This window comes from Pseudorca crassidens, chromosome 1 (genome assembly GCF_039906515.1).
Source record: "Pseudorca crassidens isolate mPseCra1 chromosome 1, mPseCra1.hap1, whole genome shotgun sequence".
Classification (NCBI taxonomy): Eukaryota; Metazoa; Chordata; class Mammalia; order Artiodactyla; family Delphinidae; genus Pseudorca; species Pseudorca crassidens.
The window spans coordinates 145,730,432-145,753,347 of record NC_090296.1 but is presented as its reverse complement, the minus strand read 5'-3'; the positions used below and the strand labels follow the sequence as shown (position 1 = coordinate 145,753,347).

Below are 22,916 nucleotides of genomic sequence, written 5' to 3'. Positions count from 1 at the left end.
TGGCATCGTCCCTCTCAGTCTGAGTGTACCTTTTCTTTGCCGTTGGTACCATTTTCAGTAGGAGAGTTGCCCAGAGCTCCTTCTCATACAGAATCATCATCAAATACAAATAGTAGGAAGTCGAGTTTTCTCTAATCTTTGGAAAACAGAAGATTTGGTCTGAAATTATGACAAGTAACTTGTGAATGTGTTGTCTTCTAGGTCTGCAGAGTTCTCGAAGCAACCCCTCCATCCAGGCCACGCTCAATAAGACAGCGCTTTCCTCTTCCCTAAACAGCCGCCCACAGGCATCTGCTCCCAACGCCTCTGCGCTTCACTCTTCGCTCCGTCTCTTCTCCCTTAGCAACCCGTCTCTTTCCACCACAAACCTGAGTGGCCCCTCTCGGCGTAGGCAGCCTCCCGTCAGCCCTCTCACGCTTTCTCCTGGCCCCGAAGCGCATCAAAGTTTCAGCCGACAGCTCTCTTCAACCAGCCCACTGAAGCCGTATCCTGCCTCGCAGGTAAAAGCAAACGAACAGTGAAACAGACTGAAGCAGTTAGGAATTGGATTAGGTCCTCACACCGAGCGCTGTCTGTTGAGGTCTGAAATGCGGTCAGTTCTCACTTCTGTGCGAAATCAAATGATTCAGAACGCACTAATGATTTTCCAACAGCAGATTTGTTGTGTTGATTGCTCTTAAGCAAACGCTGAACAGTTTGCAGTACTCTGGTGAAGTTGGAGCTGGAGGGAAGGGTCGGGTGTAGAGGGCGCAATCCAGGCATGTCTGAAATAGCTAAGGGAAGCCAGGTTGGGATTTTAAATTTGGTATGGAAAATCAATAATTGACTCTATGAGCACTTTGAGCCACAGAGGAAAGCCATGGAAGACATTTAAATACCTTCCTGAAGCTTTGATATTGGATTAGACCTCTTCCCTAATTACAGCAACAGATTTCATCAACAATACTTCTATTGTTGATGAAATACTAGGTACAATAGGATCATATCTCTGTAAAAGGACCCAAATAAATCTGTTTAGAAAGAGGCACATTTTGAAGTCACAAGCCTGTGACAGAAATTTAGGGTGGGAAGGTCATATTTTGACTTGTTGACTTTGTTTCTATTCTAAGTTCTTAGGGTGGCTCTTACTACCATCATGAATGAATATGTTTTTAACCTGTTGGTCACTCTCTAGATACTAACATCACTTACCACTTCACTATAAATGAGTAATGATTTAGCAAGAAAGAGTTGACAGAGCACAGCAGAAGGAGTTAGCAGGTCCAGTTATTAGTCACTCTTTACCAATTAGTAGCTACGGGATTTTTATTATATGAGTAATCCCTTTCGGGAGAGGGTAAGAGGGTATTTCATAATTGTTTTTTTAGTGCTTATTTTCATGTTATTGGATTGCCTTTAGTTCTATTTTGCACGATTATTTTATAGGATATAAAAATATTACTCCTTCTTTCTAGTTACATTTTAAGGAGAGATAAAAAGCATCCTTTTAAAGATATTTTTGTTTGCTTAATATTTTAAAATATTTTTTTTAAAATCAGTGTTATTCGTGCACATAATTTAAAAAGTCAAATACTTCTAAAGGGCTTGTTGCGAAATTACAGTTGTCTTCCCCTCCCTCCCCGACTAGCCATATTTCTCACTGCCTGGAGATGGCTACTTTTGACCATTTTAGCTACTCTCTTTGGTATATCAGCATTATTTCATGCTTATTTTGTTCTAGATTTTTAGTGTTAGGTACTATCTAATGACATCCTACCATGGAAGATTAGGGGTTAGTTCTCTTTCAACTCCCCCAATCCTCTCACTCCCCACTCCCCACACGTATTTCCTACTCACCCTCCTCATCTTCACAATGTGGTTTATTATAGTTTTGTTTAGAGCAATACTCAGTGTTTAGTGTTTTCATGGTTATAATAATGCAATCAGAGTTGAACCATAGTTTACTGTGAAATAACAAAATGAACATCTTTTTCTCCTGGGAGTTAATAAATGTCTTACTTTTTTCTCTGTATGTATTACTTATTCAATCCCAAACTCTCAGGGTTGGGTAGATCTCCTCTCAATACAGTTAAAAATGAATCCTCTAGTAGCTTTACAAGAAAGAGTACATGTGACCTGGTGTGACTTCACCATGTCTTCATTCTGCCCACCATTTAACTAATAATTGGCTAAGCATAGAATTCAAATTTTAAATAATTTTCTCTTGAAATTTTGAAGGTATTAATCCATTGCCTTTTAGTTTCTAGAGCTGCTATTGAGAATTCCAATGACATTCTGATTCTTTTCTTTTTTTTTTTTTCCCATTCTGATTCTTAATACTTTGAATTAAATCTCCTTTTTTTTCCCCTCGAGAGGCTTGTGGGATCTTCTTTTTGTCCCTAGTGTTCTGAAACTTGAAGATAATGTGGCTTGATATGAGTCTGGCTCTTTGGTGAGTTTCTTCAATCTGGAAACTCATTGCCTTCATTTCTGGGAAATTTTCCTTAATTATTTCTTCAACGATTTCTTCTCTTCAGTTTTCTCTGTTTTCTCTTGAATGTATGAATGTTGGATGTCCTGTACTTTTCCTCTAACGTCTTATTTTTCTCTCCTCTTTTCTCTCTCTGTCTTTTTTCTCTTCTTTCTGAAAGAGTTTCTCACCATTATTTTCCATGCTTATGTTGAGGTTTTCATGTCTGCTCTCATACTTCTAAATTGCCAAGAATTTTTTTGTTCTTCTTCTCTGAATGTTCCTTTTTTATAGCGTCATACTTATTCCATGGACGCCATATCATCTTTGATCTCTTTGAGGTTTTTAGTGGTAATTTTTATTCCGGTTTCTTTTATTTTTATTTTTTGTAATACGAATTTTCCAAATTACATAGAAGTAGAGAACATAATATAATGAATCCTCTATACCCATCATCTAGCCTCAACAATCATCAGCATTTTTATAATCTTGTTTTATCCGTATCCCTACTTTTTTTTATATGTATATATGTTTTGGCTGTGCCGCACGGCACGTGGAGTCTAAGTTCCCCAACCAGGGATCGAGCCCACGCCCCTTGCATTGGAAGTGTGGAGTCTTAACCACTGGACCACCAGGGAAGTCCTCCATATCCCTACTTTAAAAAAATGTATATGGAGGTACATATTACAAATAGTTTAATATGTATTTCTAACAGATAAGGATTTTTTAATAGCTCTAAATATTATAATGATAATGTTGTTTTTCATGACTCCTTCTTCCTACATAGACTTCTCCAAGTTTCTTTTCTCAGTTTGTCTGCTTGGGTCTCTGACTTTCATTCACATGCTTTCCTCATGGTCTGGTGATCCTTGGCACCCTGCTCGTGTTTATGAACAGGACAGACACACACAAAAACTGATTGGAAGCTCTGTGTAGGTGGGTGGGCTTGTTGAGTATGGTCTTCATGGTAGAGTGATCTAGCTCAGCCATTTCCTTAGGGAACATCTGGTGTCATAAGTTGGATTTTCTCCCAGCCTGGTCAGATCCCCAAAGGATGCTATCCCGATCTTGCTCCTGGCATGTGCCTGGATCCCAGCACTCTGAGAGCTGAGTTGGGAAAGAGAGGTGGAGGACTCAAGATGCGATAGTGGGCTTTCTCATAAGCCCTGTGTTTTCAGGAGTGCCTCGCCTTCTAGGGTCTGGTGCACCCCAGCCAGAGACCCTGAGCTGTACTCTCTCCAGAGCACAGCCCTCAGTCTCCCGCCGTGCAAGGGTCCTGGAACCTAACTGCTGCCCACGAGCTCCTCCAGGTTTAGCTCCATCTTCACCCGCTGCTGCCTGCTGCCCCGGTTCCAGACCCCTTTAGGGATTCTGTGATGTAAACCAGAGTGTCTCTTGATTTTCCCCACTGCCAGCTTAGCATTTGGCTTTCTCAGCTCTGCTCAGCCTGCTACTACTTGTCCATCTGCTTTTCATTTTCCAAATTTTGTTGCCATTTTCTTCTTTCTCATTATCTTTGTCCTCGTGTTGTTACTTATCCTTTCATGTTGTTTATGTTTTAGTGTTGTTTATTAATGTTTATGGTTGTTTAATGTTGTTTTAGGGGTTTTAGGAGAGTTTTGGGAGACAGCAGAGCTAAATGCTTTTTTCAGTCTTCCATTTTTAACCAGAACTTTTGGCTGTGAAAAAACAAACATGATTTTCACTGAGAAAACTGAGATGAAACTGGTTAACTTGGCTGGGTTTTGTTTTGTTTGTTTTTTAAGACAATAGAAATTGTCGTTGAATGGAAAATGTTTTGTGGGGAAGTGAGATTTGAGATATACTTTGAAGGATACAGAACTGGGCTTCTCAGAGCATAGTATAGACTATCAGGGTGAGGAAAATCTCAGGGTTTTTCCTCACTTTGACATTTCCTAATCATAAAGGACTTACTGCTAGAAACTCAGAAGCTAAGTAGTTGGTGGCTTTGTTTTTCAGATGGTGTCCTCAGATCGAAGCCCGCTCTCCTTCCTGCCCACAGAAGCTCAAGCCCAAGTGTCACCCCCGCCTCCTTACCCCACGCCCCAGGACCTCCCCCAGCCTCTGCTGCAGCAGCCCCACACCCAGGAGCCCGCTGCTCAGCAGCCCCAGGCAGCCCCATCGCTGCCCCAGTCAGACTTCCAGCTCCTCGCGGCCCAGGTGAGTCCCACCGGGAACACCAGGAGGAGGGAACGCTTAGGTCGCCCCAAGTTCCAAGCTAAATGGTCCCCTCCTTCTTTCCTGAAGGGCTCATCTTTGACCAACTTCTTCCCAGATGTGAGCTTTGACCAGCCGTCCATGAGGCCAGGCCCAGCCTTTCCTCAGCAGGTGAGTGGTCGCCAGGGCCTGCCTCTTCCTCGGAGCAGGAACTGCCACAGTCAGGCCTCTTCCGTGCGTGGAACCCACACCAAACAGACTTGGTACTGCACTTCTCTGACCTCAGGTGTGCTCAGCGGCTAGGAGAGCCTGGCACCGCCCCGAGCCCTAGAGGCTGGTGCTGGCTGCCTTAGTTAATTGTCAGGCCTCAGCAGAGGACCTGTTTGAACAAGTGGTAGAAGACTTGTGATGACACTCTAGCCATAGAATTGTAGAGTCATTGATGCTGGAAGGAACCGTAGCAATTCACAGATCTATCTATCATGTTGAGGAGACTCAGACCCAGGGAGGGGCTTTGCCTCGGCCTGAGTTGCTGTGCCCTGCACAGTGTGTGGCCTCCTGGGAGCTCGTCCTGGCTGGGGCAGGGGTCAATCCTGAAGGTACTTTCATTCAGGCTTTTTCTTTTGCTTTTTAGTTTCTCCCTAACACAGACCATTTTTTAATATCCCTAGAATTTATAATATTCAATAATTATGGTTTGGGCTCCAGGATATATTATGGAGAGAAGGAAGAGCACTTTCCAGAACTTAATAATAATAACAGTAAAATAAATAAAGACAGATGTTTCCTGAATAGGCCATGGGGAAGCCTCGTGGTAAGAACCAATAGTCCCTGCCTCCCCAATTTCTAAAGAAGCCATTTGAGTCTAGGTGAGTCAATGTGTTTCTGAAAAAATGATGGAAACTCCTACTTTTGAAAGATTTTTTTAAATGGTTTAAAAATTAATTTCAGGAACGGCACCTAAAGTAGGCCCCAGAAACTGGGAACTTCATGGTGATCTGTACATATTGAAGTTTCTCTGGTACTCAAAGGTTATATAGTTAATAAATTTTCATTAACAAAAAAATAAAAATAAAAAAAATAAAGTAGGCGCCAGTTCTAACCCATCCTCATAGAGGCTTTCTCACAAAGAGGGGCTTGCCTGTGGTTCCTCCCTCTGAGTGAGAGAAGGAGAAGGTTCTGCTTTCTCATTTTTCTAGAAACCAGAGAGGAAAAGAGCCCATCACTTCCTTGGTTACAGACAGGGCCTTTGAAGGGCTCCACAGGTGGTAGTTTCCAGAGGCCTTTGTGTGCTGAGCAGGGGAGGTGGCTGAGACCAGAGGGCCTGCAGAAACCATGGCCAGTGGTGTCTCCTGGGATGGGATAGAGGGCCAGGCAGTGTGCAAACAGGGACAAGTGTGGCCCTCAGGGACCCCTCCTCTACCGCAGCATCCCCCTGCCTGAGCAGAATGTTCTGTGTAGGCTGTCACAGCGGCCAGGCACTCTGGGATCCTAGAGAGAAGGGACTGTAAGAGAGCGTTCACGTCTGGTTTTGCTCCGGGAGCACACTGCACTGTTCTGTCCTTGGAAACAGAGACCGTCCCTTACAACGTGACCTTTGTTGCTTCCAGGTGCCCCTGGTGCAACAGTGTCCCCGAGAACCACAGGACTCCTTTCATTTGAGACCAAACCTGTATTCCAACTGCGGGAATTTCCCAAACACCATCCTGACAGGTGAGTGCTGCTTCTTTTATTTCACTGTGTTTCTACAGATACCACTGTAAGATAGTTTAGACAACATAACATTATATGAAGCAGAAAATGAAACTTTACCTTTCTGAGATGCAGGTGTCCAGCCCCAGAGACTGTGAGGCAGTAGGGAAGGGGCCTGGTGACCCAAGTCTTTTCCGAACTACGTAACTTCCTGTGATTGACAACTGTTCCGAGGGAGAAAACCTGCCAAACTGGGAGTTGTGGGACTGACTGAAAAGAACATAGATTCCAGAGCAAAACCGTAGGCCCAGGAGTGGTTGGGACACAGGTGATGACTGTCCTGGTTGGGAAGATGACAGGAACGGCATTTTGGGGGTTGTCATCAGTTGTGTCCTCTTAGTGACCTGGGCCCTCACGCCTCCTAATCCGCATTGTTTTCCTCTCCCGCTGCCCTTTCCAGAGGACTCGAGCACCAGCCTGTTCAAAGACCTCGGCAGTGCTCTGGCAGGCATGCCCGAGGTCAACCTAAACGTGGACACTCCGTTTCCATTGGAAGAAGAGCTCCAGATCGAACCCCTGAGCCTGGACGGACTCAGCATGCTAAGTGATTCCAGCCTGGGCCTGCTCGACCCCTCTATTGAAGAGGCACTTCGAGCTGACCGACTGTGAACAGAAAGGAACGGGGCGGGAGGGCTTGTTTCTGAGACAGAACGGAATAGGACGGAGCCAGCTGCAGCCCTGGGCGTTAGTTATCACGGGCTCTGACACGGAAAGAACCAATTCCTTGGCTCCCAGCTCGCAGACAAGGTCCCATCTCAGACGCCGTGGCTCATTCTAGACCACAGAGCTGGGCGCCGCCCCTCAGGCCTGCGGCACAGGTCCTGTTGCTGCGGGCAGGCTGCTCTGGGGCTTCCGATGAATTGGTCGTCACCACAACCGTTACATCTTTTACTGGCCATCTAATGGGTCAATGTGTAAAAATATAGCGAGAGGCCTCAGTAGCCTTGTGTAGTGCTCAGAACCACTGATCTCAATCAACACTGAAGAAAGGACCCGGAGTGGGGGGCGGTTAGGGGCCACAGGCCTTCGGAAGTTCGCTCAGCATCCAGCAACGGTACCACAGCCCCACGATGCCTTCTCTGATCCAGCCATCGTGCCTCAGCGGCGGCAGGATGTTCCAGGGCAGAGCGGAGGGCCAGGGCTCTCTCAGAGGCCTCAATTCTAACATGAAGAAGGCTTTTTACCACAAGTCCAAGAACAGACTTGAGTTAAGCAAACTGAATTCTAATTTGTCCCCCCCCCCCTCAGTTTGTAATCTCTTTTCTGCTGCTTCAGAACCCCTTTTCCTATGGACAAGAGGAAAAGGAAGACTATTTTATTCAGTCACTGAAAAAAAAAAAAAAATCCCCTGGTGATAGATGAGCCTGAAGAGAACGGTGCTTCTTCTTAGAGGCTGGGGAAGAGAGAAAGGGGGCTGCAGTTATCTCAGAGACACACGAAGTCCTCCAGACAAGTTCTGGACCGTACAGGCCTCCCTCTCTACAGACCAGCTGGAGGGGGTGGCTGGAGGTCTGGATTGGGCCCACCCAGCAGCTGCGCAGCAGCAAAGGGAAGCTGTTTCTCTGTGGAATGGGGGTGGTTCATATAACCCCACTAGACCGTAAGCTCCTTGAGGGCAGGGACTGTGCCTTAGTCATCATCGAACCCCTAGCACCTAACAAGTGCCTGGCGCTGGGCAGGTGCTGCAGAACCGTGCGTTGAATGCACACGTGAGTGAGTGAATGAATGCACGAATGAATGAATCTGCTTTGCTGTGAGGCAGTCTAATCTTTCACTGTTTCTGTTCCTTACCAAATCTTCTCAGAGCTTCAGCTTTTCTAACACTTGTGCCTGTGGTTAAGTTAAGCACGCACTTTAATATGCTTTTAACACTAGGTGACCAAATCCACGGTTAGACTGCACGCCCTGTTCTCCTCCAGAGTATGCAGGTAGGTGGAAACTGTCTTCTGAGTGCATCCACAGTGGTTCAGCAAACTGAGGCCTCCCACCTGCCGGGACCTCGGGGGTCCTGGCCACCTCAAAAGATCTTCCCTCTCAGACCCAGGTTTTGCTCTTGATTGTGTTAGGAAGAGATTCATTCTCTGAGGTTGAAGAAATAGTCTATAGTAAAATGAAGGCCTAATTTATGAAACCATCATTAGTCATCAGTTTCTTAGCACAAAACAGTATTACTGTGTTTCCACCACCACCTGCCCCCTCTGACTTAGTCCAGGCCAGCCCTTGACCAGAAACATGATGGGTGGGATTGGAAGCCGTCTGGGGAGGAGGGTGGGCAACGGGGCCAAATGCGGGCATGGGTAGACAGCACAGAGAGGACAGACACACTGAAGGAGGGATGAAGATGCCGGAGCCTTTGCCCAGACAGCCGGTGTCCTTCCAGGAGACACCAGGGGTGTTGCTGAAGGGTCCAGACTGCTCCCACCCAAAGAAGCAAGGCTGCACCTTGTGGGTCTGAATCTGACACGTGTGCCTGGTGGCCGGAGGGGTCTGTCACAGCGTCCTGGGCTGTTAACCTCTCTAGACCTTGTCCCATTTCCTTCTGTCTTCAGGGGGATCCCTTCCCTCCAGTCTTTCCAGTAACCTCGATCGTGCACTGCTCCATCTTCACTGTGGAGCCCAAGTCTTCCCACCTCACGTTCATCCTGAACCCCTGCTACTGAATTAGGAAGTCAAACCAGAGTCCTCCCTGCCTGAGCTCTGGCTCAGGGAGAGGCAGTTGGCCTCCCCTTCGAAGCCATATTTCCAGTTAAACTTCCCAATCTCAGAGGGCAGTGACTTTTTGTTAAAGTAAAAGGGCCTTTCATCGTACCCAGCACCCCAGTGTGCCGTAAGAAGCCAGATCCTGGCTGCCTTCCTCTGTCAGAGCCCCCCAGATCCGATCTGGCCTTTCAGACAGGGAGGAGTGCTGATGTTCTCAGAGGTTTTTTTTGAACAATGGAGGTTCCAGGATAATCTGCTCTTTACACAGTGCCTTACCCACGGGGATCACTAGTGTCAGGGTCCCAACTCTCTTTGCACAGCAGCCCAGTCTTACAGCTGGAGACCCTGAGACCTACAGGACGAAGTGTGCTCCCCCTGGGCATTCACCAGGGACTCGTGGAAATGGAGGCTCCTGGGAAAAGTGACTTGTTTGGGGTAATATAATGATGACAGTGAGGTTTAGCACTGAATTCAATTTGTCCTGAGGTCCATCCATCCCATCTTTTCCTGTGAAAAGGTTTTGGGCATTATATAACCCACGTTGCTTACATGGTGTCAAGGACACCCATGGACAGGAGTCGCCCTGACCTTCTCGCTGCTGCCTTCGCAACAAACCAGGCGTGGTCCTCGGCATCTGAAGTGGCTGCAGACTTCAGAGTAAACTATTTTTCAGTATTTAGTTTTTCACAAGAAATCGATGGTTGTACTACTTTCATTTACTAGCAGTTAAACAGCATAGCACTAAAAACCTATCTGTATTTTCTATTTTTCCCTTCTGTACGTTTGTGGTTTTCAGGACATACAGTGTCAGGAGAAACTTTGATGATGTCAAGATCAACATGAATTCTCCATTGTCCTGTTTCATTTCTCCTAAGTCTACTGTATATTACCCGAGCTGAAATCTATATTCCAGTCCATTTGCATATTTGAAGACATTTCCAACTCCGCCTCTCATCGCTCTTCTGATTCATGCACAGACGGTTCCGAGCGTGTGTCTTCCACTGCTTCGTGATGGAACCATCACAGCAACTAATCAGACTTCCCGCCAGTATCCTAGTTCCCAGGTTCCTTGTTAAACAATATTTAAAGATTGGAATTTGTACAAAGTAGCTTCCAAGTTTTATAATGCGTCATTTTACATCTTTCGTAATTAAAAGCAGCACAATAAGGTTGTTTGTGCATTTGGTGTTTTTCTTCAGCCTCGGGTGAGGTGAACTGGCGGAGAGCCCTCCTCGCTCAGCTCAGCCTGCAGTTAGAGATTTCTGGTCCGTGGCCCGCTTCTCACGTGTTCTTAATACTTGCTGTTGCGCCCAGTCCTGAGAGAAGTTCAGAAGGAAGTGGAGGCACGCTGTTCCTTTGAAGCCGCGTGGACCCAGGACAGAGACATCATTGTAGGGGCTCAGGATTCTGCTCCCCCTGCTGGCGCCCCTTCCAGACCCCCCGCCTGCCCTCCCCTAACACCCCTCCCCTTCTGAGGTTCAGGCCACTGATGCTACTCTGCCTCATGTACGGGGTCTTTAGCCCTTTCTCCCGTTTCACCAAAGACTTGGACTCTGTTTTCTACCCCCAGACCCCCTCCCCATGTCCCAGCAGGGCCCACAGCCCCAGCCTATCCAACAGCAAACAGCCTCGGCTGCCTTCAGAGACCCACTTCCCCAGCCACATGCAGGGCTTGTCATAAAGGTGACTCTTCTGAAATCCTAGAAATCCCTTCTCTGACCCCAGCTTCCTGAGCCACCATCTCTACTCTGGTCCACACACACCCTGTTATTTGACCCAACCGAGGATTCTGTTCCTTGTCCCTCCTCTCAGTCTGCCTGTCCTCTCCTGTCCCTTCCTTCCCCGGCCTAGCCCACGGGGTCAGAGGCCTTCATGACACCCTCACCAGCCCTCCTCTGCTCTGATCCTGAAAATTTCTCTGCCAGGAGTCCTGCCAGAACCAGCCACCACACACTGTCCCTTAACCCCGTCCCTCTCCTGCCATCCAGGGGCACTCCAGACCTCTCCTCTCCTCAAGGCCCTCATCAGGGCCCTGCTCTCCTCATGAGCAGGAACTCCAAGCCCTCAGGGGGCAGCTCCCTCCGCGTCCCAGCTGCTCCCACCTGCTCCCCACTCCATTCTTTTTCCTGGTAAACTTGCCCAAATCTATACCCATCCTTCCCACCTTCCCCTCTGCCTTACCTGGTTCTCCTTTTTCATGTGTGATTGATCTGTGCTCCCTCCAAGGATTCCCTGCCCTCCGCCAGGCCTCCTTCTCATCCTCTCCAGTGGCTCTTTCCCCTCAGCCTGTAGATGGTCTCCTCCTTGCTAAAAACAAACAATGAAACAACACTCTCCTCCAACCATGGCCCTGCCTCCCTCCCTCCCTTCCTGGAAGAGTCGCTCATGCTCAGCTCCCTTCTCAACTCCTCTGGCCTGTCCAGTCCCTCTCCTCCTTGGCCCTCCCCTGACATTTGAGCCCTGAGGCCGCTCCCTTTCCCCCCAGATCCTCTCTCCAGCTCTAGTAAATCCTTTTCCTCTTGTTCTCTCAGGGCATATCCATCTCCGATGTGTACTCTCCTCCCCTGCCATCTCCTCTCTCAGACCCACTGTCCCCAGGCCGTCACCTCCAAGCTGATGACTTCCCACATCCAGCCTCCTACCCCACGTGCCTGTCAGCGCAGGCCCACCCGCACTCCACCCCGTGCGGCCCGCTGCACCATCCTTCACGGGTCTGTGGACACCGGCAAGCGTTCATCATCACCTGGGACACCGGCCTTCCCCACGGGGCTCTCGACTCTGCAAGGACAGGGGCCGTGTCTTCTACCTGAATTCTACAGCCACGGTGCCTGGCATGTAGTAGGTGCTCAATACAGTAAGTCCCCTACATACGAGCAAGTTCCATTCCGAGAGCTCATTCGCAGTCCAACAAAGTTAGCCTAGGTACACAACAAACACAATCAGCTATATCGTACTGTACTGTAATAGGTTTATCATACTCTTCACACAAATAATACATAAAAAAACAAAAACAAACAATAGAACTTAAAAAAAATTTTATTTATTTTTGGCTGCCTTGGGTCTTTGTTGCTGCGCGCGGGCTTTCTCTAGTTGCGGCGAGTGGGGGCTACTCTTCATTGCGGTGCACAGGGTGCGCGGGCTTCTCACTGCGGTGGCTTCTCTTGTGGTGCACGGGCTCTAGGTGCATGGGCTCAGTAGTTGTGGTTCGCGGGCTCAGTAGTTGTGGCTCGCAGGCTCTAGAGCGCAGGCTTAGTAGTTGTGGCGCATGGGCTTAGTTGCTCCGCGGCCTGTGGGGTCTTCCCAGACAAGGGCTTGAACCTGTGCCCCCTGCATTGGCAGGCGGATTCTTAACCACTGCGCCACCAGGGAAGCCCAAAGAAAACATGTTTAATCTTACAGTACAGAACCTTGAGAAGTACAGTAGTACAGTACAACAGCTGGCATCCAGGGGCTGGCATCGAGTGAACAGGCAAGAAGAGTTACTGACTGGAGGAGGGAGAGGAGGTGGGAGACGGTAGAGCTGAAGGATCGTCAGCAATAGGAGTCGAAGGGCGAGCTGCAATTTCACTCACACCAGACGCTGATGGCACAGGTTCCTTGCTGCAACCAGATATATGTTTGCCTCTTTGAAAGTTCGCAATTTGCAGGTTTGTATGTAGGGGACTTACTGTAAATATGTTCAAACTGCTAACTACTGTCCGCCCTCTCGGATCACAGCCTCTAACTACCCTGATGCTCAAGCTGGAGAGCGAGCCCTTCCGCATAGCTCTCCTCCTCCCCTCAGATCCAGCCTGAGTCCCTAAGGGCTGCCTCAGCCCCCATTCTCCCTCTCCTGAGCCTGGCAGTAGCTTCCCATTTGGCTCCCTCCTCCTCCCTGGCCCACTAGGCAGCCTCTGCCTCCCCTCAGAAATTAGCAGAGTGACAGGTTTTACTTTTACCTTTGTGTGCCCCAGGGTTCTTATCTTAAAGCGAAACAATAAGTACCTCCAACCCCACCCTGGTTTCACAGCTTTGTAGAGGGTGCAATGAACTCATAATGAAAGCACTTAGAATTGTGCCAAGCACATCGTAAACACTCAAGAAATGTCAATTATTATAAATATCACTTGTTGCACGAATTTGCTGTCCTTTCAAACAAAGGATGCGCACATCTTTGTAAGTGCTGAATTTGTATAATGCTTGCTTTGAAATACCAAACCTTTGTATGGGGAGGAGTGTTTTAAACTGGTCGTATTTAGGTCCTGTTTGCCTAATGAGCCCTTCACCATTTGCAAGTATGGAAATTTTACCCTAAGCCAGTTATATGGGCCTGTGTCCCCATGTGGACACTAGATGGCGCTGCAGCATAGAGTGGCTGTTGGGACCTGGAAAAAGCCGGCAGTGCCACCTGACCCTCTCCTCTCCAATTTAACCTTTAGCCTGGGGTGGCGGCACCGTGGCTTAGAATCGAATCCTATGATGGCAGAGTGTATTAATGTCTCTCTAGTGACCGCTCCACTGTGAACACTCAGACCCTGCAAATCACACATCCCTCACAGCAGCCTGGACGTGAGGCAGGCCAAGGATGGCTTCTCGGGTTTCCGGATGAGGAAGCAGGCCCAGAGCAGCACAGAGTCACCCGGCGACACATGGAGCACAGACCCTGCACGCGGCCGGGTCCCCAAGGTTCAAACGTGCTGGTGGAGCTGGGGAAGCGGCGCCGCCGGGCCTCCGGTGCCCGGGCCACGCACCCACGCCTCCCAGGGGCTGGACTGACCCCCTCACCCACCCGGGAACCAGACGGTCCGGCAGCGCACGCAGGAAGCACGAGCCAGAAGGGAGCACCCGATTTTCTCTTTTCCAGAAATGTATTTTCAGTTTTTAAATAAAAGGCTTTGCTTCTACAATAATAGTGAACGCACATTATAAGAAATTCAAGGGACTTCCCTGGTGGTCCAGTGGTTAAGACTCCCAATGCAGGGGTCCCGGGTTCGATCCCTGGTGGGGGAACTAGATCCCACATGCTGCAACTAAAAGAGCCCTGCAACTAAAAGAGACCACATGCAGCAATTAAAAGATCCCGCTTGCTGCAACTAAGACCCAGCAGCAGCCAAATAAATAAATAAATAAAAAGAAAGAACTTCCAGTAACACTGAAGAGCACAAAAAAGAAAATTTTCAAGTGCTCTGGAAGGCCAGCACCCCCAGAAGCATCGAGGGAGACATCTGTCTATGCACCTATTCAGAGAAAAGGACAGGTAGATTGATGGAAATTTTTACCAAAAAGTGTTCACACAGTACGTGCTCTTTTTGGAAAAAGTGTTTAACAGAAAGGAGAAAAAAAAGAATAAGGAGAAAAAAAAGAAGGAGAAGAAGCCTAAATGTAACTAAAGAAATTGCCAAGCTGCAAATAATTAAAAGGAAAGAAAAATACCCAGGGACTGAATTCATTCTTGAAATATGCTTCAACTGTAGATGGCATCTCTTGACAGCCTGCGGATTTAGGATGAGGAAATGAGCTCACCCACTTCCTATCTCTTCCCCCCTCCCAAGTGTTGTGAGTTCTTATTTTTACATTGTCAAGGTTTGTAACTACCTGCATCCTGTCCTGTAACCATCCTTCCCACCATTGTTTGGCCCCTGTTCTGTGCGTGCGCGGGTCCCCTGCTCACTGCCAGTCCTTTTAGAGTGGGTTTCCCAGCCCTCCATTCTTGAGTTCTTGACTTTGATTCACCTCATGTTTGACTTGACTTGTCCCCAAGAAGTCTGTTCAGGGAGGGCTTTGGTGGTCACAGCCAAGAGGGGTGGCTGCTAGGAGCAAGGTTGGAGGCCTCAATTCTGAAAAGGGGGTGGGCGGGCTATAAAATCGGCTGATTTATGCCAGTGAAACTGGCATAAATCCCCAATGTAGGAACAAGCACTAATACTTTCCAGTGTGACTCCTTGCTGAAAAGAGTCTTCAACTTGTATTTGGTGGCACATAGTTGAAGCCTTAGAATTTGGAAATAAAGAAAATGACTAGGGTGGGGAACCCAGAGAGTATTGTTTTCTTTTTTTTGGCCGCACCATGCAGCATGTAGGATCTTAGTTCCCCAACCAGGGATCCAACCCATGCCCCCTGCATTGGGAGCACAGAGTCTTAACCACTGGACCACCGGGGAAGTGCCTTGTTTTCAAAGAAAGGACATGCCAGATTTCTGGCTCAGGGGGCCTCTGTGACCAGGCCACCACCACTACCCTAACAGCACCCGCCCCCAACACACACACACACACACACACACACACACACACACACACACTTCATACCTTTGACAGCAGTGCCTAATCCCATATTCACCTGGAAAAACCCAACTTCTCCTTCAAGACCAAGGTCAAATGACACCTCCTCTGTGAAGCCTTTTATATGTTCTGGATTATTGCTTGGCAAATATTTACTTCTCTGCCTTCCCACTTTGGCAGTGGTATACCTCCAGGCCCCTTTGCTCTTGGGCTCTGCTATGTGACTTGCTTTGGCCAATGAGATATTTGGAGACAAAACGTGGAGTACAGCCTTGGCATGAGCTGGTGGCAGAGCCCACCCGCTCGTGTTTCTGCCATTGCCACAAGCACACCTTTCCCTGCATGGCCTAGTGGTTCCAGGAGAATGAGAGGCAGGGTAGACCTCCATGTAATCCATGCCCAGGAGCCAGTCTAACCAGGCCCAGCTGAAATTGTCAGGGCTGCCCCAGTCAGTGTGCAGACACATGAGCCGGAAATAAATGCTTGTAACAGTAAGTTATTGAATTATGGGGTCATTTGTTATGCAGCATTGTTGTGACAATAGTTGACTGATACATGTTCTCTGTTCATTTCCTCTTTTGTGCTTGAGATGCACTTTGTGCCCACAGCTTTACTTATTAACTGTAGGGCTGATTTTGTAGCTGAGTCTGCCCTCCCTCTGGCCTGTGAACAGTTTGAAGAAAGGACTGCATCTCATTCAATTCTGACTCCCCAGTACCCAGCTAGATGGCACCCAATATCATTCTTTCCATCAGCACTCTGTCCAGGATAGCCAAGTCCAAGTGGAGAGCCCAGGCCTCTGCTTCCAGGACTCACCTGCAAGTATGGACAAGAAGGTTCCAAAGCCCTAATCTTCGGTACCCACTGCTGGGGAAAACACTCAGGGCATAGCTGCTCTTACCTGGGAGCACCAGGGACCACAGTGGCTGCTTTCCTAGCCAGGTAGTATATGAAAACAGGGAGAAGACCCTGGTAAGTAGATGTAGGGGGGTGGGAGAAAACTAAGCTCTTTGTCCAAATAGAATCAAAGAGCCTTGGGGTATGGAAATCCTGGAAGCCTTCCTTACAAAGTGCCTGAGTATCCAGGGGCAGTGAAGGCCATGTCACTAATATAATACAGACCCACCCTGGGAGAATGAGTACTGAGAGCCAGGGTTCTGGCACAAGGAGAGCAGCTGTGGACTGGGTTTTCCAAACTCTGCCCATCAGCATCTTGCGATGCTAATCCTGGTTCCACCTACCCTACTTTCCTTAAAATTGGTCATCCAAACCAGAACACATTGGTGAGTGAAAGGAGACACTGTTAATAATTGTGCCAGGACAACCAGCATAAGCAGGGACATATGGTCAGCCTGTGTATCGGACCAAGACCTAGATGCAGTACTGCTCAGGGGCCAAGGGTGTAGGCTCCAGAGTTAAGAGACCTGGGTTCAAATGTGCCTCTTTGTGGCTCTGAAGCCAGGGCAAGCGAGTGGCCTCTGTGTGATTCAGTTTCCTGATTTATAAAACAGAGATGATGGGGTTGTGCCTGCTCCTGGTAAGCACTTCCTAAATGTTAGCTATCCTTTTAACTGTTACTCTTTTCACTAAATGGGTCCTTTATTGCTAGATCTCAGAAACACAACAAAAGGATTTCTTGAGAAGAACAAGCCCACGTTCTGAAAGGAGCCCTGAATAGTTTTCGCCACGCAGAGGGCTCCTGTGGTACCTCCACCCTCCTCTCTAAGGAGCTGGTGTGACTGACACTGACCAGTCTGGCCAGGGCACCTGCAGCCAAACTTGGATCTTCTGGACGCACCAGCTTTCCTGATTCAGGAGCCTCAGGACTAACCTCAGATGATGCTTATTCCTCACCTGCTCAAAACCTGGCCTTGTAAGTACTGGATCTTCCTCAACTGCTTTCTGCAGGGCCTTGGTTTCCCTCCAATAAGCCTGGCACACTGCCAGGGGCCCATTTACTGGTTGCAGGAGGAGCCAGGCAAACTGGAGGCTGCTGGGCCCTCCCCTCCCAGAAGCCAGGCCAGCGCACACAGGGCCCCCTGGCATGTTTGCTTGATCCACTTGGCCAATCAGATGTTCCCTCCCAGGACTTTGAAGCTTGAATGGGAGATCCGGGTGGGGGTGGGGTGTCAGTGCAATTGAGCCACATTAATGGCAGTGCCTTGGAGAGAAGGTTCCCCAGGCCCCTGCGTGGCCATTATTCTGCCATCAGGAGGCCTGGTTGTTCAGCAGTTCTCCCAGGCTGTGTGCTGCCCCACTAACTTTCTCATAAGTCCCCTGGAGCGAAGAGTTGCTTCAGTTCACCAGCTTGTGAGGCTGAACTTCCCAAGAAGCAGCCTGGGAATCTCTGCAGCTCTGTGTCTTCCCCAGCCCGGGGGGCTGGTCTGCCATCTGGGCTCCTGCTTCTGACTCTGCCTTCTCTTTCAGATCAGCCGGTAGCAGTGGGAGTTGGTAAAACGTGTCACTTCTGGCTCTGGGTTCTTTCTGAAGAAAGAACTCCCTGGGCATCCATGGTTACACCAGCACACACCTCTAGCCACTGCAAATAGCGCTGTTTAATCACTTCCCACCCGGGGGGCCTGAGAACCAGCGCTCCCCATGGCAAGGCCTGGCAAATGCTAGTTCTGCAGAATGCTGATAAGGGGTGCACAGAGCAGTGCTTCTGCAGGCCTGGGGTACTGGCTGCTTAAGCACAGTGAAAAGCTGTCTTCACTGAAGGACTTCGCAAGGGGCCCTCACGTGCCAACCCACCTCCGAGAGGTTGACTAAGTCGGCATTGCTCAAATGTGTTCAACCCCTGGGTCCTTTTTGTCAGGACCATCTTGTGAATCTGATGTTCTGTGGAACACACTGGGAAAGGCATGGAGACAGGTAGAGATGGATGAGAGCAGGAGAATCAGACTTTGAGAGGACCAAAGAAGGAGAAGGGAAAGGATGGAGCACAGAAAAGAGCACAAGAAAAGGATGAGAGGGCACCCAGAGTTTCCAACATGGAAGATCCAGTGGGCCCAGGCTCCGGGAAGCCTGAGAGTTGCCTCTGACCAATTCAGGGATATTATTATTACATCTATTGATGGCCAATATTAATACAAATAAATGACTGCCCAAGAAGCCACACCTGAGACTTTAGTATTAACTGGAGAAGGGGCTGTGGCCTGTAAAGAGCGCCCCCTGGCATTCTTCCACCTCCTTGTGGTCAGGGTTACCGGGCGCCCAGCCCAGGACGGGTTGATTGGCAGCCTCTGGTCTAGAAGCTGATTTCATTCATTCATTCATTCATTCACTCATTTATCAATTCAAAAACGTCTCCGTGGTCATCTGGTTTGTGTGAATGAGAGTGTGGCTTGACAATGCAAGCTTGTTAAAATGTCTTGGGTAAAATAAACATTTTACCAAATGATTTTAGACCTGAAATCTTGGAGAAAATATAGTTTAAAACCCGAAGAAACAGACTTCCCTGGTGGTGCAGTGGTTAAGAATCCGCCTGCCAATGCAGGGGACATGGATTTGATCCCTGGTCCAGGAAGATCCCACATGCCGCGGAGCAACTAAGCCCATGTTCCACAATTACTGAGTCTGCGCTCTAGAGCCCGCGAGCCACAACTACTGAAGCCCACGCGCCTAGAGCCTGTGATAAATAAATAAATAAATAAATAAATAAAACCAGAAGAAACAACAGGAGAAATCAGTTATGTGATTAGGTAAGAATTAATGGTGGAGAGATTGAATCAAGATGGCAGCCTGAGCACCTGTTTCAACCCGATCGAAAAAATATGTATTTTTAAAAAATCTATCAGGACTTCCCTGGTGGCGCGTTGGTTAAGAATCCACCTGCCAATGCAGGGGACACGTGTTCGATCCCACGGGAAGATCCCACATGCCATGGAGCAACTAAGCCCGTGCACCACAAGTACTGAGCCTGCGGTCTAGAGCCCGCAAGCCGTAACTACTGAGCCTGCGCACCACAACTACTGAAGCCCATGCTCCTAGAGCCCGTGCTCCACAAGAGAAGCCAACGCAATGAGAAGCCTAAGCACCGCAACGAAGAGTAGCCTGCACTCACTGCAACTAGAGAAAGCCCGCGCGCAGCAACGAAGACCCAACACAGCCAAAAATTAATTAATTAATTAATTTTAAATATATATATATTTTTAAAATCTATCATGGGCTAGAAACTACAAAGGGATATCCTCATTATCAGAAACTATGAGGAGTAAAGGATGCTGAAGAGTGAAAGGCAAATAGCTGGAATTGAGTTGAAGGTGAAAGTCCAGCCATAAATGTTCAGAAGAGGATTCTGTAAAGGGAGGGGCTGGCCTTTGGGGAGCACCAAGGGCAGGGCAGGCGGGCACAGGAAGCAGGAGAGGCCCAGGCGGCTGACAAGGTGACCGGGGGCGTGTGGCTCCTCCCCCACCCCACTGCACCAAGCAGCTGGCAACGGATGCTGCTAGCAGACAGCAGAGATATAAGGACAAACCAGGGGGACTTATTTAACACACGGGGCCGGACTGTTTCCTTAAGAAACAGTGAGCCCTTTATCAAAAGATAAAGACTGACAGCCAACAGAAAAACCAGGGTGAAGATGCCATCAGGCAGGTCACAGAAAAAGAAATACAAATAACTAATACTCATATGAAAAGATTCTGGATCTCACTGATAATTAAAGAAATGCTAATTAAAACAACAAGATACAAATTGTTCACCCCTGGCAAGGATTTGGAAAGATTGCGGATGCTCAGGGCTGGTGAGGGTGTGGGGAAGGGCTCATACACACGGCTGATGGGATGTAAACTGGTAAACCTTTCTGGAGGACAATTTGACATCAGCCATCAAACAGAATTATTAAGGCACTGGAAAAAAATATGATAAAATATTTTTTATATTCTTGGAGTGGGGAAAACTTTCCTAAGCAAGACAACATCTAGAAGCCCTAAAGGGAAAAGTGGACAGATTTGACCTCATAAAAATGTAAAACTTCTGTAGGGCTAGACCATATCAAAGACAAAAGGCAAATGATAGACATTAGGTACAACATGCATAATAACCTGAAATATGCAGAGTCCCTTCATATCAAAGGATGAAGCTTTATTTTCCAAGATATAAATGGTCAAAGGACAAGAACAGGCAATTTGCAAGAGAAGAAATTCAAATGGCCACTAGTTGAGAAATGACATTTATGCTCACTAGGGATCAGAGAAATGCAAATTTTTAAAGTGATAATATCTAACGTGGGGAAGCAGAAAGGCGTGCTCCTGTATAGTGTGGGCTTTTGGGCTGGTACAGTCTTTTGAAGGACAATGGGGAGAACCCATCAGCATATGTAAAATGTGCAGATAAACTTCTATGAATCTATTCCTTAGAAATACTTGCTCAACGGTTCGTGGAAATGTGAACAAGTATGTGCATCACAGACCTATTTGTATTAGAGAAAAACCAAAGATAATCTAAATAATCAGAGAGTGGGAAGAGTAAGGGGAGTTCACTTTTTATATTTTTGTATTGTTTGAACTTTTTCTATTTAGTGTTTTTTAAATTAATGCCATGTGTCTGACTTTCAAGAAATTATTTAGAGTGAGCTGAAATTCCAGCACCTCCCATCCCTAAATCCCATTTAAATGTCCTTGAAATCAACCCCAACAGGAGCCCAAGTGCCACAACTAAGGAGCCGGCGAGCCACAGCCAAGAAACCCGCCTGCTGCAACTAAGACCGCGCGCAACCAAATAAACAAATTTTTTTTTTCTTTTTTTAAAGAGGAGCATAGCTCAGAATCTGAGTCCATATAATCCAGCCCCTCCTAATGGGAAGAGATGAAGAAATGGAATCCCTTCACACAGCCCCTCTCCCACCTGGCTGGGGAGGCTGACATGCGGTGAGTATGCGGTCATAACTGCGTGGAGGAAGCTGGCCGGTGGCCGGTGCCCATATCTGGACTGAGCGCTCTACTCGGCCCAAGAGAGGGAACCAGGACAACAGCCCCATCCTCCAGCCTCAGGTCTGAAATTGCTCGGAGTGGAATAAGGAAGAGAGCTCACCCGTCTCACCCAAAGTCGTGGGGTATTTACAGTGAGGACACAGACTTGGGAACCCAGGAGAACAACCTGGATGCAGGTCTTTGCTCTGTCCTCCCCCAAGTAGCACGAGTGACCCAGCCCTCCCCAGGGTGCTGCCCTTCTCTCTGCCTCCACCGTTTGGTCTCCTCTCACTCATGACTCTACCTCCTCTCTGTGTCATTACTCCTACTCAGGGCTAATAGTCAAGATACCTAACAACTACTAAAGCATGGGCATCTACCAAGCAGAACAGACACCAGCCGTAAGAATGGGTAGAGGTAGCAAATTATCCCAGAACTCAGTGGCCTAGAACAACAAATATTTATGATCACACACACGTATGGGTCAAGAATTTGGAGCTGCTTACCTGGGTGGTTCTGGCTCGGGGTCTCTCGTGAAGTTGTGGTCAAGATGTCGGTTGAAGTTGTAGTCATTTGAAGGCTTGACCGGGCCTGGAGGATCTGCTTCCTAGGTGTCTCACTCACAAGACTGTAGGCAGGAGGTCTCAGTGCATCACCAGTGGGCCTCTCCATCGGGCTGCTTGAGCATCCTCACAACGTGGCAGCTGGCTTCCCCAGAGGGAGTGACTCAGGGAGCAAGACAAAGTCACAATGTCTTTTTTTTTTTTTTTTTTTTTTTAGTATTTATTTGGCTGCACCGGTCTTAGTTGCGGCACGAGGGATCTTCACTGCAGTGTGCAGGCTCCTTTAGTTGTGGCATGTGGGATATTTGGTTGCAGCATGCAGGCTCTTAGTTGCGGCATGCAGGATCTAGTTCCCTGGCCAGGGATCAAACCCAGGCCCTCTGCACTGGGAGTGCAGAGTCTTAACCTCTGGACCACCAGGGAAGTCCCAAAGTCACAATGTCTTTTATGACCTAGCCTTGAAAGTCACATGCTCATTTCTGCAGTATTCTAGGGTTACACTCATCAGCTATATTCTGTGTGGGAGGGACTACACAAGCGTGTAAATACCAGGGGGTGAGGATCAATGGGAGCATTTTGGAGACTGGTTACCACAGTACCCTATCACTCCCTGCTTAAAGCCTCTGATGGCTTCCCACCACCCTTAGAATCAAACACAAATGCCTGGCCATGGCCTGCAAAGCCTGGCATGAACTGGCCCCTACCTACTGTCCAATCTCATCATGTCCTTCTTTTCTTTTGGCTGTGCCACTCGGCCTGTGGCATCTTAGTTCCCCAACCAGGGATCAAACCTGTGCCCCCTGCAGTGGAAGCTCGAGTCTTAATGACTGGACCATCAGGGAAGTCCCTCATCGTGTTCTTTACCCACTAAACACACCAACCTTCCATATATCCCTCAGCTTCCCCAATTCATCCTTTATATTTTCTGCTCCCTCTGCCTAGAATTCTCCTTACCCAGATCTTTGCGTGGCTGGTTCCTTCTCATCTTTCAGGTCTCAGCTCAAATGTCACCTCCTCAGACAAGCTTCCCTGACCACCTTATCAAAAATATAGCCCCTGCCCTAGCCTGTCACTCTCTTTCACATCACCTTGTGTTTTTGGTTGT

At 48.1% G+C, this 22,916-nt stretch overlaps 1 protein-coding gene across 9 annotated transcripts in view; it reads left to right on the top strand.

Annotated features, from left to right (window-relative positions):
- Positions 1-13,968, top strand: part of CRTC3 (CREB regulated transcription coactivator 3) — a 103,283-nt gene extending 89,315 nt beyond the window's left edge. For 2 of the 9 annotated variants that reach the window (XM_067697437.1, XM_067697471.1), the window contains exons 11-15: positions 202-500; positions 4,430-4,630; positions 4,718-4,798; positions 6,238-6,340; positions 6,780-10,251. In XM_067697437.1, coding sequence (XP_067553538.1) covers positions 202-500; positions 4,430-4,630; positions 4,718-4,798; positions 6,238-6,340; positions 6,780-6,988 — 893 coding nt within the window. In that variant the 3' untranslated portion in view covers positions 6,989-10,251. Of the gene's footprint in view, positions 1-201; positions 501-4,429; positions 4,631-4,717; positions 4,799-6,237; positions 6,341-6,779; positions 10,252-10,278; positions 10,471-11,610; positions 11,934-12,418; positions 12,727-13,497 lie in introns of those variants that run through there. The other 7 variants (XR_010932505.1, XR_010932502.1, XR_010932503.1 and 4 more) reach the window with 7 other exon arrangements.
- The last annotated feature ends 8,948 nt before the right edge of the window (positions 13,969-22,916 follow it).